Source organism: Scomber japonicus, chromosome 18, assembly GCF_027409825.1.
Source record: "Scomber japonicus isolate fScoJap1 chromosome 18, fScoJap1.pri, whole genome shotgun sequence".
Classification (NCBI taxonomy): domain Eukaryota; kingdom Metazoa; phylum Chordata; class Actinopteri; order Scombriformes; family Scombridae; genus Scomber; species Scomber japonicus.
Window position 1 is genome coordinate 28,731,256 of NC_070595.1, and position 19,513 is coordinate 28,750,768.

The window sequence follows — 19,513 nt, forward strand, 5'->3', positions numbered from 1 at the left end:
TTACTTGCAAGGATGAGCATGGGGAAGAGGGACACAGCGATCTACAACAGACCTGAAATCTACAACATTGACACCATTGAATGTCCCAGTGGTGGTTGTTGATTTGACTTTCCCGTTTTTGTATGTGCGGGAGAGGCGTGCTGTGTATGGGACTTTTGTTGTGTACCTATGTCCCATAATTTTGACACCACAGGAGTGGTTTGGTGGGACAGTTACCGACACATCGACAGCAAGATTTTTCGACACGCTTATGCTGCTGCCTTTGGAGATATCCTTTGTTACTGAAGCACTGACCTCAATACCTGTCTCGCCAACAAATGGGATTTTGCCAGTGAAGCTGGTTGTAACACCAACTGAGATGGAAGTGGTACTGTCCCACCTTTTCTCTTCTGAATACTCCTTTGAGAGATGAACTGTTTTGGAAAGTGTTCTACACTGGTAATTGCTAGTGGAAGCCTTGGTCATGACCTCTGGAGGATGACTAATTTTTTTAGCTGCTTTAAAGTTGTACTTGACATCAGAAATGCGGTCTGACTTAACTTTCCTGCTCATGACCAGGACATCGTAATACCTGTACTTGTACTCCCAACCTTCCCAGGGAAGATAGAAGGACTTATTTCTGACATCCACCTTCCCAAGACCATACTTGTTCTTCCCAACAAATATGTTAACATTACGGCAGGTCCTGATTGCATCCTTAGGCACTGAACCATAGGAACCGGACTTAAACTCAAAAAGCTCAAAATTGTCTTTGTTCACCAGGAGATAAAAGTTAGTGCATGTATGTTCTTTGAAACCATACGCATATTTGCACGTATTACTTCCTGCAGCGTGGAAACCTGCTGCACAACGACAATGGCAAATATAGTCACGACGATGTGTGTACCAGTTGCCGTAATACACAGTTCCAGCAGGGAGACGACTACCAGAACGCCTGTACACCCATCTCAAGTTGGAGTTAGGAATCGGGTTATAGTCATTACTGGCACCTCTCTTCTGTCTCAGGGTAGGAGAAGACAGAGGAAATTCATCTGTTGTTCTGTCCGAGGTGATGTCAGCGGTCCTGTCCTCTGGCGCTGGGTCCAGTATGGAGTCTGTAGAGAAGGAAGGGAAAAGACATAGACACAATGTGTTAGTGTCATGTGTCTGCTGGATGATATCAAATGTTAAATTTGTTCATCAATCTTATTGAAAGCTGTGAATTTTCACAGTTGGTGAACAAGGTCAGTCACCGCAAAGGTCACACTCTAAACTTAGTGCTCTCACTGAGCCTCAGCTTGGAACGTGGAATTAAATGACGTCTCTGTGTTTGACCATGAAGCTGCTGTTTTAATTACTGCATTTCCCTGTCCTGCCTCTAGGCCCACTGTCACTATCAGATCTCATGTTTTTAACTCTCCACCAATACTTTTCATAATGCCTTTTTATTCTCTTTTCATCTGCATTCCTCTGAGCAGTATTTTAGCAGTAATGATATATATAACAATTTGATGGGCAACAAACATGTAAAGTAATATGGTGTTGTCAAAGTGCTGGGTGATAAGAGACAGGATTTCAGAGAATTCAGCAATACAACCACAGTTCTGTTTTGGAGGCCTGTAGATTAAAACACGACATACTGGGTCCTTACTATTGTATTATTCCCATTTTTTCTGTGTCTGAATATTACTATTGGGAAAGGAAAGCAGAAGAAAAATTTGTTCAAAGCAATTTTTGCTAAATTGAGTGAAAAAATAGTACATGAAAAATTTAAGCAGTAAGCAGTGGTGATCGGGCCTTACAATACACACAAGACATATTATACAAGCACGAAGGTGCCAAAATTGTAAAGTAAATAAAAAATGGCTGACTTCTGTAGGGCTTATGTTGTGGCTCCAAAACCCTTTTTTAAAAGTCTGGATAGGAGTTTTTCGGAAATTCATTAAACTTTGCACATGCAAAGTGAAATTGCATAAATAATATATCATATAATAATGATAATGATGATGAACCTGGCCTTTAAGTCTGATATTTTGGGCTTTGTCAGCAAATACCAAACAACAATGAAACTACAACATTTTATCAACATTTCTATCTAACAACATGTTTAAAATGTCACAGCTGACACAGTTACAGTTGACTTACCATTTGGTTGTGAGCGAGACTCTGAAAAACAGAAAACAAACAACGTTCAAATTCAACATTTATATTCACTGATACTTTATGTGATTTATTGGTTCCCCATATTTCCATGGGAGGATGTTTGTGATGATTGTAATATTAACAACTAAACTGTGCTGAAAACTGGCCAAAGATCTTTTCATTTAAATAAATGTCTGTTACCAAATGAGGTAACAGTGTAACTGTGTAGACATAAATGCAACATTCTGCATATTATGGTATTCACTATTTGATGAAAGATGCTGCTCTCCACTGCTGGAGATATAATATTAATGTTAATAACAACAGAGCACTTCACCTCCCGTTTATTGTATCATTCTCTTACAGACAGGAGACTGGAAGATGCTTCCAAATTAATTAATTAATCCATTAATTGAGGTTAATTAAGTTCACTTTTGGCTGCGATTATCCTATCTACCAGTTATTTTTCTGATATTCATCAGCATGCAAGGTCATGTATAAACACTGGACATGACAAACAAAAGGGAATCAATAAAGAATCGTATTCATAAGCACAATCGATAATGGCATTGGTATTAATAAAATCTTATCAGATCCCATCCCTAGTTGTGTTACAGCTATGTTTACTTAATCAGAGGATTTTACTCCCGTCCCAGTGTTCAGCATCGATATCATTGGTTCAGGTGTGTGCAGGTGAAGAGGACCCTTACCTGCTGCCAGTAGAGTCAGCAGAGCTGCCACACAGATCACTTTGTAGAGAACCATCACTGCGCAGTGTGTTCATCTCATCAGATCTGCTCCGGCATAAATACCCTTCCTCTGTCTTCCCTCCCTCACACACAATCACACCTCCCTCTACCTGCCTGATAACACGCCCAACACCACCTGCTCCACCTCCTTCATAGTAAACACGTAAAGCAGTGTCGCTTCAACTCTGTGCTAGAACAAAAAAAAGTATCATATTTACTCTAGTACTCATGTACGATTATGAGATAATTGTACTTAACTTGAGTATTCTTGACTTTTGTAACTTAGAACTTCAGTTGCACCGGAGTGTCGGTTCTGATTGTGTTTCAGTGCAGACGTGTGTTCATCAGCTGTCTGCTTGCTATATGCGTTGCACTTTTGTCTGTAATTATTCTTGCAAAGAGAGCTGTTACCACTTAAACTGGCACTAAAGAAAATGTCTATAGTGGAACTGTGCAATGGAACAAAAGTTTGCATTTGGGACACAGGAAAAGTTCAGAGCCCTGCCACACTCAGCTGGTAACCTAGTCTAGCATACAAAGCTCCTACGACCCACAAACAATAATGTAAAAGCTGTGTCTCCAAACCCAGCAAAGTTGGGAAGCTGCACAGAGTGTTAGTGACTGATCGAGAGGATGACGCAGCTTGAAAAGTCGATTGAAATGCTGCAGCACCATTGTAACTCCACTACCTGATATTTCATTGCACAACAGGTTGTCCTCTCACTAATAATGATGATGTTGAACACTGGGGAGCTAATCACATCACTGGCATTGAGGCTAACCAAAACCAAAGAAATAAAAAAACTTCTACCTATCATTACTTTTCTCTTGTCAGTGTGGCGTCATACAGAAAGGGAAACCAATACAATCCAGAAGTGGTACATAAACAGTCCAATCTTTCATAATCATTTCCTCCACTTAGGATCTGTACCATTTTGATCTCCAGTGTGGAAGGATAAAGGTATTCATGTTCTAGGAGATATCTCTGATTGTAATGTGCTACTTTCATGCAATGATCTACGTACTACATTTATTGAAATCTTTATTTTAGACTCAGAGATATATTGAGGTGGAGACCTCATTTACAATATAGTCAAGTAAAAAAACACAATAAACACATCCCAAGCACAAGAAACACAGGTAACATACTCAGATAGTGATGACAGTAAAATAATAAAACCAAATTAATAAAATACTAACATATTAAAAACATAAGCATTTAAAACTAGAAAAAAGGAAACATGGTTGAGACTTTCACACTGAGCTGAAATGAATAATATTATCTTAAGGGTCCCGGACGTCTCATCCGGTTTCCCATCAAAAACTCAAATATTATATTTATGTTAAAACATGCACTATTTAGTTTTAAACCAACATTTGCTGTCATTATATAGACAAAGGTGTGTATAATATGTGTATAAGGTGGCTCCTCTAACTGAATATTTGTAGATTGCTAATCTACTAATGACGTGTGGAAAGTAACTAAGTACATTCACTCAAGTACTGCACTTGAGAACAGTTTGAGGTACTTGTTCTTTACTGTAGTACAGTTTGAGGTACTTGTTCTTTACTGTAGTACAGTTTGAGGTACTTATACTTTACTGTAGTACAGTCTGAGGTACTTGTACTTTACTGTAGTATTTCCATGTGATGCTACTTTCTACATCTCAGAGGGAAATATTGTACTTTCTACTCCACTACATTTATTTAACAGCTTTAGTCACTTTTCAGATGCAGATTTGACTCAATGGATGATATAACAAGCTTTTAAAATGCAACACATTGTTAAAGATGAAACCAGTCAGCAGTGTGTAGTCGGCTCACATGTCAGATGTCTATGAGTTGTTAACAGCTCCACCAAATACTGATTCTTCCCTCTAAACTTCTCACATGCTTTCATTTGACCTGACGCATCAGATGGTTTGTTACAGTTAAAACTGAAAGCTTAAAATATTTGTATTATTGCTCCAGTTTATCCTGACCAATCTATTTATCTAAGTTTACAGCTATAATGCATTGGCCAAGTCATCAGGACAGCAGCTGTAATGAAAAACGGAGCCTTGTTATTTTACTGGGCATCGGGATCAACAGCAGAAAGAGAAAGGTCTTGTATTTGTTTCATCAAATAGATCACCAGCAGTCAGCCTTGGAGATCACGTGTCTGAAAAACATGACAGCTGATTTGGGGTTCCTCAAGGTAGCTGCCTTGGGCCATTTTTATTCTCATTGTACATGCTGCCACATGGTGACATCAGCAGAGAGAACAATATATAATATATTTCTGTGTGTTTAATGTGTTTATTGTAATGTACTTACACTGTAAGTGATAGGGAAAAGAAATTCCACAGTTCTCCTAATATGAAGCTTAAGCCGTCCTAATGAGTCAAATCTTCATCTTCTATGATTCAACGTTACAGTGACAATCAACTGTCTGAACACTGAGATTAGTTTATTACATAAGTCAAGCCTGGTGTGCTCATCCTTGGTTTGAATAATTTGGAGACCTCTGACGTACGATATAATTTAATAAAAGGGCAGAGACTGAGTTTGTACTTCTTCTGTTTCAGTGAGAGCATGTAAATACTAATTCGCCAGCAGATATAAAGTTGGTGAATTGGTTTAGAAAAACAAATAGTCATTATTAGCGCCACGGTGCACAGTAACTGAGAGACTTGAGAAAACACCGACAATATATACATCAAAACATGCGGCTTGATCGGGAAAGAGGTGCTATGACTTTTGGTGTTGAAATTCTCCATTGGAAATGAATGGGAATTTTTTTAAAAACCCACAAAATTACACCTTTTTTCGGAGTCACCTAGTTCTCTCATACCTCCACGTAGAAATGTGATTCAAACTTTAAAACGGAGGGAATCTTGTGCTCTCTCCATAATATTTTACATAACATGTAAACTTTTCAAACTATGAGCAGTCAAACGAGCAGTGGAAATCACTTTTTCTTCACAGTTAGAGTGGAAGCGTCAGTTAGCTTGAGTGCGAGAAGCAGTAAAAATAAACTTAATTTTTATTTTTAACTCGAGCTCACGGCCAATCCATGAAAATGAGACAAATAATTGTTGGTCAAAATGTAGACATAGGGTTTGGGATTCATAAAATGTGATGTTGACAGGCGGGGTCTGCACAAAATTGAAATGGGGGGCCGAGACCGGCAGCAATACCTGTCTCGCTCTCCATTGACCCTAATGTAATCGTCTTTTTTTCAAAAGAATCTCACTCTGTCTTCGCACTGAGTTTACTCGCTCATTTTAAGGAACATCTAAATAAAATAGACACTGTCACAATCTGCCGACTTCTGTGTCTCTCACTGTGTTTTTGGTTTTTGGACAGGAGTTACAGTTTTCTCACAGTTTGCAATTGTTCGGGACCTTGTCAGAAGTCATATTCTGGGGCATTTTGAGAATTCTCAAGCAGATTCTCACACATCGCCGTAGCAACCGTAGGGCCTTAGCTGCCCTTAGCAACCATAGGGCCTTAGCTGCCCTTAGCAACCTGTCGCTGGGCAGAAACTGAGCTACTTTTTTGTGATTGGCTAATTCTTCCTGTCTGTCTGTTTTGCCAGTTAACCGAGCTAGTATTGATACTCTCTCTATATATAAATTACATTGATACTCTCTCTCTCTCTCTCTCTCTCTCTCTCTCTCTCTCTCTCTCTCTCTCTCTCTCTCTCTCTCTCTCTCTCTCTCTCTCTCTCTCTCTCTCTCTCTCTCTTCTATGTATATGTATGAATTGTATTGACACTTTTACTGCTCAAAATCAGACAGGTATGGTGTGTGTGCGTGTGTGTGTATGTGTGTGTTTGTACACAGTGTGTTGTGTGCTAACACAGAGTATGTGTGAAGCGTAAAGTGCTGTAGTGTAGTGCTTAGAGTTAGTGCATGTTGCTACTGCCTTGTGCTCTGTGTGCTACTCTCTGCTTACATCTACTGTTACACTTCATACTGACTAGTAAGATGTACTTAATACTGCGACAGTAAAAGTTACTGAGTTAGTGTTAGTGACATTCTCAAAAGCAGATTATGATCAGGGTGACGTTTGAACACTGGAAATAAATTGTGTACTCGTCCCGGCAGCAGCCCTGTGGCACTCAAAATTTCCCTGGAATTTTCTAGTTTATTCATTGCTCTCACTGCATTTCTATGGTTGATATGGTACTAAAAGTTCAGTAATGTAAAAAGGTGCTATACCATTCTTTGTAGACAATTAAAAGGGCTAAAAGAAACAGGAAGCCAGTGCAGGTCAGCTAAAATAGTGGTAATGTGGTCTTTCTTTTTGGTCTTGGTTAAAAGTCTTGCAGTGTCCTGTACAAGTTGCAAGTTCTTGATAGACTTTTTTGGGGGACTAGCAGGCTGCAATTGAAAGCACCACCAGTTCACACAACTCCCACGTGGGGGCACCTAGCCTCTTTAACCAATCAGGAGCTACGAAGGTCACGTTCAGCCTGTCAGCTCAGAGATGAAGTCCAGGCGCAGTTTTGAGCCGGTCTCTTTCCGACTTCAGGTAAAGGAGGGAAAACGACTACGTGAGGAAAAAGGAAAAAATAAGAGAAATACCTGTGACAACGAACATCTACAGTGAGTTACTTATTTACCGCGAGTGTGGAGCTGTGTGGCCGGTCGTCAGAAACTAAAATTAGACCGTTAAGACGAGATAATTGCCATCCAAAACTGCTCTTATATTGAATTGATATATCAGTTGTGGTTGTCTTAGTATCTTGTGGCATCTGTGTCACTCGTGTACATTGCATAACTGCATATTGACCGACAGTAGAGGAGCCGCACACTCGCTTGTAAAGGCCGGTCTGCGTTTTATTCATGATGTCACCGACCTACCGGGAATTGCCCCGTCCCTCCTGATGGCCACCCCGCCTTTGGTCCAGTGAAATACAGGTTGAGAGACAGAATCATTTAGTAAAACATTGCTTAGGTTGATAACCAGTTTCCATCAACAAATATGCAATAAGGACATTGTACTCTTAGCAGTTAGTTTGAGACCATAATACCCACCGAGAGAATTTACTGTGGTGATGGCCATTGTTGTTTGCATACCTCTGTCTGCCAATGCGGAAGCCGCTTGTGATGTAGTGCATGTCGTAGTTCATTTTTCTATCTGCAAATTTTAATCATGCCCCTCTTTCCAACACTGCCCACAGTTTGTTGATTGCATAACAAGGGCAGAAAAGACTGGACCTTCTTTTAATGTTGTGTTTTTTTAAATGTATATAAATCCACTGTGCTGCACACCTTGGTGGATCAGACCACAACCTGGTTAATATCTCTCCCACCTATACCCCTGTTATTAAAAGAACACCTACCACCACCAGAACTTCAAAATGCTGCTCCCATGAAGCAAAGGAGTCCTTGCAGTGCTGCCTGGAATCAACAGACTGAGATGTTTTCATGTGAGTCATATGGAGACAATATTGAAGGACTTACAGTTTGCATCATGGATTACATCAGTTTTTGTGTTGATAATAACATACCCAGCGGAGAAATTCAGTGCTCCCCCAACAATAAACCTTGGGTCACCAGCAGCCTGAAAGTCCTAATAAAGCATAAGTAAAAGGCTTTCAGGGAGGGTGTCGGGGGAAAGGTAAAAGCACTGCAAAGGGAACTGAAGATGAAGATTAAGCAGGGGAAACAACCCAATGGGCACAAAAATGTAATTACAGCTGCAGCAGGATGGAGTGAAGCACGCCTGGGCTGGCTTGAGGAAGATCACAGTTCTAGAGCAGAAAGAAGGATTGCTGCTTGATGGAGATCAGGATCTGGCTGATGACCTGAATATGTTTAACAGATTTGACAGCTCCACCTTATCTTGCCTGTGGCTCATGCGCCTCCCCTCCACCATCTCACCTGTGGCCCATGCTCCTCCCTCCACCACAAAATATTATGAAACTCACTTGGTATTGAAAAGGGAGGTTGATGTGAGAAGTCCAGCTGTGTTATATCAGACAAATATTCATGAAACTACTTGTGAGTATGATCATTCTAACAAAGGCAAGTTTGAAGTTGAAGTCAACTGTATCAAGAGCTGTGTAAAGGTCAACAAACTGTGCAACACAGTGCTGTTTCTTGTCCAAAGAATGTATCATTTAATATAAGGGTGGAGGCTGAGTTTGTACTTTGTTGCTGTGATTGAGTACATTGAAATTATAATACTGTATTTATTATCTTCTGTTTCTGGTGTTCAGTCATCAGCCAGCATAAATGAGTAGATTTGGTCAATTACTTTGAAAAGAAACATTAAATTAAATTAAATTAAATTAAATTAAATTAGACATTATTTATTCATTGTTCAAACTACAACCACTATTGAAGCTTACCCTGGAGACCAGCCAATAAAACGCCTATCTATCTATCTATCTATCTATGCAATGTGGAGCACTTTCCTGAGTCCTTCCCAAGCTCCATTTGTATTGTTTTTATTGTGTTGTTTCCATGTTTGTTGACTGTTGTAGTTTATATGTTATGTAGAAATAGAATGACTTTTTTTAATTGCATTTGTTTCTTGGGTAAAAATGATCTAAAAATGAAAGAAAAGTCAAAATGCTAGAATAAGAATTAGGGTTATTAAGAGTGAAACAATCAATGGAGAGCTGGTTTTCACACAGTGAAAAACTTGTCAGGAGGCCAGGATGTATGATGCAAGAACATTTATTAAAGCTTGATTGAGAAGAACAAAGTTACAAGACAAGAAGTACAGAAAACACCTCAATCAGAACAGAGTGGGCTTTTAATGAGGGGGCACGGGGGAGGGGAATCTAAATTACTGTTAGTTTTTCTTTGAGGGGCATGACCTAGCATTGGGTATAGGAATACAGCGATCTATATGAGTTACGAAATCAATAACATTGACACCATTGAATACCCCAGAGATGTGTGTTGATCTTTTTGTCCCGCTGGGGTATGTGCGGGTGAGGACTGCTTTGTAAGGGACTATTGTCTTGTACCTATGTCCCATTATTCTGACACCGCAAGTGTGGTTTGGTGGGACCCAAACCTCCACATCAAGGCCGAGGGTTTTCGACACTTTTAAGGAGCTCCCTTTGGAGAATGACTTTGTTGTCGTAGCACTAAGCTCAATACCTGTCGAGCCAACAAATGGGATTTTGGCTTCAAAGGAAGCTGTCACACCTACTGATATTTCAGTGCTACTGTCCCACCTTTTCTCTTCCTCATATGTTTTTGAGAGATGAGGTATTTTCTTAACTGTTCTGCACTGATGGTTGATGGTAGTTGCCTGGGTCATGACCTCTGGGGGATAACTAAATTTTTTAGCTGCATTTACGTCATACTGGACATCAGACATTTGCACTTTTGCAACTTTTTTGGAAAAGGTCAGGACCTGGTAATCCCAGTACCAATACACCTTACCTCCCCAGGGAAGGTATAAGCACTTGTCTGGAACATACACCATTCCAAGACCATATTTGTTCTTCCCAACATATGTTTTACCATTGGGGCAGCTCTTGATTGAATTCTTAGGCACTGAACCATCGGAACCATCCTTCCAATCCAAATACTCAAAGTTGTCTTTGTTCACTAGGACATAAAAGGAGGTGCATTTACGGTCTCCGCCACCAGTGGTCACGCACGTGTTACTTCCTTTGGCGTGGTAACCAGCTGAGCAACGGCATCTGCAGATGTAGTCATAGCGATTGTCATAGGTGTTGTGATATATCACAGATCCGTCAGGGAGATGATGACCGGAACGCCTATACACCCATTTCAGGTTGGACGAAGCACCAGGGATGCTGGAAGATCTCTTCTGTCTTAATGTTCTGATTGAGGTGATGTCAGGGGTCTTGTCATCTGGCATTGGGTTCAGTGTGAAGAATGTATAAAAGAAAGGGAAAACATACAGACACAGTGTGTTAGGGTCTTGGGTCTTCTGGATGCTGTCAAATGTTAAATGTGAATTAGTCAATTGGTGTGTTAAAGTAAAATGCCTAAAAATGGAAAAAAAAAAACCTGCAAAATTGAAAAACATGACTGACTTCCCATTGGGGTCAAAATATGCCTTACTTCTGTCTACCAAATTTTGTTCATCTACAGAAAGTCTTTCACTTTTAACTTTTGAGAAGTGTGCTATGGAGCCATTTTACTACCCAACCCCAAGAACCATGTTAGATGTCAAGGTTTGCCACACGTGCAAAGTTTTGTGTTTTCAAGCACCCCAGGTACCTCACAATTGCTAAAACAAATTAAGGGGCGCCTTATAGCGGACATGCCATGTCCAAGCCCAATTAGATAACAAGTATGTACTCGTTCAAACATGGGTTCAAAGTTTTGTTCGTTTTTGTGCAACTTAAATGAATCAAATATGTTCATAAAGATGAAAATTGATGCAAGGAACCTGAAATGGCTGACTTCTTATCAGGCAAAAAGAAGGTAGTATATCCACAATGAAGAAAAAATGATGAATTGGGGGTACTATGGAGTTAACTGGCCGTACCTGAGCCCAATCACTACAGAACTTGTCTTGAACTTACCAGCTCTAATTTTTTTAGAGCATCCCAAACCCTAACCCTTGAAAATGCAATGGCAGAGGAGAATTATAATAATCTTTACAAAAATGTAAAGGCTCGTAAGATAACAGATGTGAAACTATAGTCTCATTTCTATATTAGTCTGGATGTTTATTTGCTTATATTTGCTCTCTTAAAGGATGGGTGCGCTTAAAAATGTAAATGATAGGAGAAAAATTGACAGCCCTCCTTTTGAAAAGATGTATTTAAAGGTTTATCTGACAGCAAATGCCTACAACAATGAATCCGCCAAGATTTTTATACAACATGTTTAAATGTCACAGCTGGAGCGCCCTGGTGGTCAATTGGTTAGAGTGCATGCCACCTAATCGCAGTGTCCCTGGTTCGAATCCAACCAGGGACCTATGCTGCAGTTCATTCCCCTCTCTCTTTCCCTGTTTCCTGTCAGCCTCTCTGCCAGTTACTATATAAATACATCTTTTTAAAAAATTTAAAAAATGTCACAGCTGACATCGGTAAGAGAAGTTAACAAGTGAAAACTTTGACTTACCATTTGCTTGAGAGAGAGACTCTGAAAAAAGAAAACAAACAGCTCTTGAAACAATGCAGCATTAATATTCACTGATACATTATATGATTTATTGAAACATGTCCATGGGAGGACATTTATGATGATCAGAATATGAAAATCACCTAGATGTCTATTCAGTCACTATCTGTCACCAAATGAGGCAACACAATGGTGATTGAGCCTATCGCCCACTGAAGAAAGCAAGTTTGCAGTATGTTACCCTTACCTGCTGCCAGTAGAGTCAGCAGAGCTGCCACGCAGATCACTTTGTAGAGAGCCATCACTGCTCAGTGTGTTCATCTCATCAGATCTGCTCTGGCATAAATACCCTTCCTCTGTCTTCCCTCCCTCACACACAATCACACCTCCCTCTACCTGCCTGATAACACGCCCAACACCACCTGCTCCACCTCCTTCATAGTAAACACGTAAAGCAGTGTCGCTTCAACTCTGTGCTAGAAAAAAAAAAGTAAAATATTTACTCTAGTACTCATGTACGATTATGAGATAATTGTACTTAACTTGAGTATTCTTGACTTTTGTAACTTAGAACTTCAGTTGCACCAGAGTGTCGGTTCTGATTGTGTTTCAGTGCAGACGTGTGTTCATCAGCTGTCTGCTTGCTATATGCGTTGCACTTTTGTCTGTAATTATTCTTGCAAAGAGAGCTGTTACCACTTAAACTGGCACTAAAGAAAATGTCTATAGTGGAACTGTGCAATGGAACAAAAGTTTGCATTTGGGACACAGGAAAAGTTCAGAGCCCTGCCACACTCAGCTGGTAACCTAGTCTAGCATACAAAGCTCCTACGACCCACAAACAATAATGTAAAAGCTGTGTCTCCAAACCCAGCAAAGTTGGGAAGCTGCACAGAGTGTTAGTGACTGATCGAGAGGATGACGCAGCTTGAAAAGTCGATTGAAATGCTGCAGCACCATTGTAACTCCACTACCTGATATTTCATTGCACAACAGGTTGTCCTCTCACTAATAATGATGATGTTGAACACTGGGGAGCTAATCACATCACTGGCATTGAGGCTAACCAAAACCAAAGAAATAAAAAAACTTCTACCTATCATTACTTTTCTCCTGTCAGTGTGGCGTCATACAGAAAGGGAAACCAATACAATCCAGAAGTGGTACATAAACAGTCCAATCTTTCATAATCATTTCCTCCACTTAGGATCTGTACCATTTTGATCTCCAGTGTGGAAGGATAAAGGTATTCATGTTCTAGGAGATATCTCTGATAGTAATGTGCTACTTTCTTGCAATGATCTACGTACTACATTTATTGAAATCTTTATTTTAGACTCAGAGATATATTGAGGTGGAGACCTCATTTACAATATAGTCAAGTAAAAAAACACAATAAACACATCCCAAGCACAAGAAACACAGGTAACATACTCAGATAGTGATGACAGTAAAATAATAAAACCAAATTAATAAAATACTAACATATTAAAAACATAAGCATTTAAAACTAGAAAAAAGGAAACATGGTTGAGACTTTCACACTGAGCTGAAATGAATAATATTATCTTAAGGGTCCCGGACGTCTCATCCGGTTTCCCATCAAAAACTCAAATATTATATTTATGTTAAAACATGCACTATTTAGTTTTAAACCAACATTTGCTGTCATTATATAGACAAAGGTGTGTATAATATGTGTATAAGGTGGCTCCTCTAACTGAATATTTGCTAATCTACTAATGACGTGTGGAAAGTAACTAAGTACATTTATTCAAGTACTGCACTTGAGAACAGTTTGAGGTACTAGTACTTTACTGTAGTACAGTTTGAGGTACTAGTACTTTACTGTAGTACAGTCTGAGGTACTTGTACTTTACCGTAGTATTTCCATGTGATGCTACTTTCTACATCTCAGAGGGAAATATTGTACTTTCTACTCCACTACATTTATTTTACAGCTTTAGTCACTTTTCAGATGCAGATTTGACACAATGGATAATATAACAAGCTTTTAAAATACAACACATTGTTAAAGATGAAACCAGTCAGCAGTGTGTAGTCGGCTCACATTTCAGATGTCTATGAGTTGTTAACGGCTCCACCAAATACTTTATTCTTCCCTCTAAACTTCTCACATGCTTTCATTTGACCTGACGCATCAGATGGTTTGTTACAGTTAAAACTGAAAGTTTAAAATATTTGTATTATTGCTCCAGTTTATCCTGACCAATCTATTTATCTAAGTTTACAGCTATAATGCATTGGCCAAGTCATCAGGACAGCAGCTGTAACGAAAAACGGAGCCTTGTTATTTTACTGGGCATCGGGATCAACAGCAGAAAGAGAAAGGTCTTGTATTTGTTTCATCAAATGTGTCTGAAAACAGTGTCTGAAAAACATGACAGCTGATTTGGGGTTCCTCAAGGTAGCTGCCTTGGGCCATTTTTATTCTCATTGTACATGCTGCCACATGGTGACATCAGCAGAGAGAACAATATATAATATATTTCTGTGTGTTTAATGTGTTTATTTTAATGTACTTACACTGTAAGTGATAGGGGAAAGAAATTCCACAGTTCTCCTAATATGAAGCTTAAGCCGTCCTAATGAGTCAAATCTTCATCTTCTATGATTCAACGTTACAGTGACAATCAACTGTCTGAACACTGAGATTAGTTTATTACATAAGTCAAGCCTGGTGTGCTCATCCTTGGTTTGAATAATTTGGAGACCTCTGACGTACGATATAATTTAATAAAAGGGCAGAGACTGAGTTTGTACTTCTTCTGTTTCAGTGAGAGCATGTAAATACTAATTCGCCAGCAGATATAAAGTTGGTGAATTGGTTTGAGAAAAACAAATAATCATTATTAGCGCCACGGGTGCACAGTAACTAGTCCCGCAGCTTTGAGAAAACACCAACAATATATACATCAAAACATGCGGCTTGATCGGGAAAGAGGTGCTATGACTTTTGGTGTTGAAATTCTCCATTGGAAATGAATGGGAATTTTTTTAAAAACCCACAAAATTACACCTTTTTTTCGGAGTCACCTAGTTCTCTCATACCTCCACGTAGAAATGTGATTCAAACTTTAAAACGGAGGGAATCTTGTGCTCTCTCCATAACACCAAACTTATTGTACATAACATGTAAACTTTTCAAACTATGAGCAGTCAAACGAGCAGTGGAAATCACTTTTTCTTCACAGTTAGAGTGGAAGCGTCAGTTAGCTTGAGTGCGAGAAGCAGTAAAAAATAAACTTAATTTTTATTTTTAACTCGAGCTCACGGCCAATCCATGAAAATCAGACAAATAATTGTTGGTCAAAATGTAGACATAGGGTTTGGGATTCATAAAATGTGATGTTGACAGGCGGGGTCTGCACAAAATTGAAATGGGGGGCCGAGACCGGCAGCAATACCTGTCTCGCTCCCATTGACCCTAATGTAATCGTCTTTTTTTACCAAAAGAATCTCACTCTGTCGTCGCACTGAGTTTACGCGCTCATTTTAAGGAATATCTAAATAAAATAAACACTGTCAGAATCTGCCGACTTCTGTGTCTCTCACAGTGTTTTCAGTTTTTGGAGAGGAGTTACAGTTTTCTCACAGTGTGCAATTGTTCGGGACCTTGTCAGAAGCCAAATTCTGGGGCATTTTGAGAATTCCCAAGCAGATTCTCACACATCGCCGTAGCAACCATAGGGCCTTAGCTGCCCTTAGCAACCTGTCGCTGGGCAGAAACTGAGCTACTTTTTTGTGATTGGCTAATTCTTCCTGTCTGTCTGTTTTGCCAGTTAACCGAGCTAGTATTGATAGTCTCTCTATATATAAATTAAATTGATACTCTCTCTCTCTCTCTCTCTCTCTCTCTCTCTCTCTCTCTCTCTCTCTCTCTCTCTCTCTCTCTCTCTCTCTCTCTCTCGCTCTCTCTTTCTATATATATATGAATTGTATTGACACTTTTACTGCTCAAAATCAGACAGGTATGGTGTGTGTGCGTGTCTGTGTGTGCATATGTGTGTATGTGTGTGTTTGTACACAGTGTGTTGTGTGCTAACACAGAGTATGTGTGAAGCGTAAAGTGCTGTAGTGTAGTGCTTAGAGTTAGTGCATGTTGCTACTGCCTTGTGCTCTGTGTGCTACTCTCTGCTTACATCTACTGTTACACTTCATACTGACTAGTAAGATGTACTTAATACTGCAACAGTAAAAGTTACTGAGTTAGTGTTAGTGAAATTCTCAAAAGCAGATTATGATCAGGGTGACGTTTGAACACTGGAAATAAATTGTGTACTCGTCCCGGCAGCAGCCCTGTGGCACTCAAAATTTCCCTGGAATTTTCTAGTTTATTCATTGCTCTCACTGCAACCATCATTGAAACTTACCATGGACCAGCAAATTAAATAGAGTAGGCCTATACTGGCCTATATTTTTCACTTTTGCAGCCTTCTTTGTGTGATTGTAATATAGATGTTGCCATTTGTTTGCAGTGGTGGACAGTAACGAAGTACAAGTAATTCGTTACTGTACTTAAGTAACTTTTTAGCGGATCTGTACTTTACTTGAGTATCATTGTTTTGTGAGACTTTATACTTTGACTCAACTACATTTGGAAGTGGAAAACCTTACTTTTTACTCAACTACTTTCCAAAAACCTGTCGTTCCTTTCAATGTTCCTTTCCACAACATGCATGCATGACCAGCTGCTGTGACAGGTCCAAATGAACGTGCACCGCAAGTGTACCAATCAGAACACATCGTGTGTCGAGCAGTTTTGGCCCGGCCCCCTACCTGGCTACTTGTCCCAACTTGCCTTCTCCTCCATCCATATCTCTATTAGCATTCATTTGACAAAGTTTCGCTGTCCAGTAGCCTGCCCTGCCAACACATGGAAGAAGCGCCAGACATCGAGGCAATTGAGCACCCATGGCCACATTTAAACGAACTGTTCGAAGTGGTGGAAAGGAAGAAGGATTCGTTTATTTTTCAGTGCCTTCTCTGTCTGCCTCAGAAGCGTACGATTTCTTCTTTCAAGAATTCCCCGTCCAATTTAAAGAAACACTTAGAGGTAAGTAATTTTCAGTTTGATTGTGAAATTAACTAAAGGCTAATATACCTGTCGTTTTACTCTAACTGGATATAATACACTCATACAATGTGTTAGCCTAAACGTGGACATTGGTTGTATTGTCCAAGGTTAAGCTAGGAAACGGCAGACTAAAGCTCGTTAACACCAAAGGCACATGGCTATAAAATGATAAAAATGCATGAAATGAATGATGACATGTAAAATGATGAAAATGCATTTAGACCGATGCATTTTTCTGACTTTAGGCTTCTATTTCACTAAGTTTACATGCAAGGTATTACATGATTGATAGAACTAGCCTGTCTGCGATTGATGTAATGTTAGGCTAGCTAGTTATTCAGCCTTCTTGGTACATGCAAAAACACATGAAATGTGTACTTAATTTATGAAATTGAGATATATTGCTGTGAAGATATGATGTTCATGATGTGTTTCCCTCCCTTTCTTTCCAGAGAAAGCATTCAAGTCACTTGGGAAGATACAATGCCCTGACAGCCCCGCGAAAAAGGAAAGCTGAAAACCCAGTTCCCTCCACTTCCAAACAACTGAAATTGGGAGAAATGAAGATTGTGAATCAAAGCAAGGTAGACAACGTAGTCATAGATTTTGTGATTCAGAGTCTTCAACCATTTACTGTGGTAGAACAGCCTGCGTTTCATACTTTAGTGCAAGAGCTACAGCCTAATTCATGTGTGATGTCCAGAACTACATTGCGCCGTAAAATAGAAGAGGGTGCCCAAGAAATGAAGAGAAATATTAAACAGGCAATGTCCTCCATTGAATTTATTGCCACAACAACTGATTGTTGGAGTGCAAGAAGGAGAGGATTTCTCGGGGTCACTGCTCACTGGGTGGATCCAGACTCAATGAAGAGGTGCTCTGTGGCTCTTGCTTGCCGGCGGATTAAAGGGCCACACACTTTTGATGTGTTGGGCAGTGCATTGAATGACATACATTCCGAATTTGGCATAGACAAAAAAATTGTTAGAACTACCACAGACAACGGGTCCAACTTTATAAAAGCATTTAGAGAATATGGAGAACAACAACAAGATGAGAACAATAACTGTGCCTCTGGTGAGACTGAAGAGGATGCTTGCAGTGATGATGAACAGCATGAGGAAGGTGGTGTTGTTGACTTCATTGAGGTAACACCGATCTTAATGGAAGATGATGGCATACAATTTCAGCTTCCCAAGCATCATCGCTGTGCATGCCATCTATTAAACCTTGTCGCCACAGTTGATACAGCCAAGGCCAATTCAAATGACTCCTATAAAAGACTGTCAAGATCAGCTTTTGCGAAATGCAGTGGCTTATGGAACAAGACCTCTCGATCCTCCACTGCTTCAGACATCATAGAGGAAACATGCAAAATACAACTGATCCGGCCAAACGACACACGATGGAACTCATTGTTTCTCTCTGTTGAAAGAATCGTGAGAATAATCAAAGATGAAGGAGAAGGGGCCCTGAGAACTGCATGCACTGCACTGAAGCTGCCAATGTAAGTGTAACTTTTTTTTTTTTTTTTTTTGAATATACTTTCATTCTAATCTGTAATATTGGAAAATATTGCTTAACTATTCAGATGCTTTAAGTAAGGGGAAATGCAGCGTCACCACTCATCACACACACACACACACACACACGCACACACACACACGCACACACACACACACAGACACACACACACTTAAAAGTGTTCTTTATGTTTGTTAGGTTGAGTTCAGTTGAAATTGCCTTTCTGGAGGAATTTGCCAGAACCATGGGTCCTCTCGCTAAAGCCCTCAACATCCTTCAGGCTGAGACGGATGTTCAGATGGGGTGGCTTCTGCCCACGCTGACGCTCCTCATCGCTAAGCTTGAACGAATCCACATCAGTTCCAGGTAGAGATTCTTTCCCCCCCATGTTATTAAGATGTCATACACAATTCAACTCCCTTAAAACTTCACATAGCACATGTGCAGGAAGTTAATGTGTGCCATTAGTAAAATGATTAAAAAGAGGCCTATATGAACACATATTGACCAAGAACACAATAGATGGCCGTCAAATCATATTAAACAATCATATTTAACAATTTAACAAATCATATTTAACATGTTATTGTCATTGTCTCAGTATAAATGCACGCTGTAAATGTTGTGATATTGTACTTTATCAGTTTCTCTCCCCCACCTCTAATTCCAGGTACTGTAAGCCTCTGGTGGAGGCCGTCCTAGAGGGACTGCAGAAGCGCTTTAAGGACATGATGGCAGAACCAGAGTTCATTGCTGCTGCCATCCTGCTCCCCAAATTTAAAACTGCGTGGACATCTGATGAGAACCTATTGAACCTGGGTATGTATCTAAACTTAGCTCAAAAAGTAAGGAAATATGTGTTTGGTAATTTATTCCTCTGTGGTAACAATGATTTTTGGCAATAAATCTTATACCGTTGGAAAGTGTTTAGTTTGGTCATTTGTAAGATGAGCAGAATGAAA

At 39.7% G+C, this 19,513-nt stretch overlaps 2 protein-coding genes across 2 annotated transcripts; both read right to left on the reverse strand.

The window, feature by feature from the left end:
• Window positions 1-2,886, reverse strand: LOC128379355 (natterin-3-like). Its single transcript, XM_053338972.1, has 3 exons — window positions 2,832-2,886; window positions 2,125-2,145; window positions 1-1,094 (listed from the first exon to the last, which is right to left on the reverse strand). The coding sequence occupies exons 1-3, from the start codon at window positions 2,884-2,886 to the stop codon at window positions 1-3; spliced, it is 1,170 nt and encodes a 389-aa protein (XP_053194947.1).
• Window positions 2,887-9,662: 6,776 nt separating this feature from the next.
• LOC128379356 (natterin-3-like) lies at window positions 9,663-10,709 on the reverse strand. Its single transcript, XM_053338973.1, has one exon. The coding sequence runs from the start codon at window positions 10,707-10,709 to the stop codon at window positions 9,663-9,665; it is 1,047 nt and encodes a 348-aa protein (XP_053194948.1).
• Window positions 10,710-19,513: the final 8,804 nt, after the last annotated feature.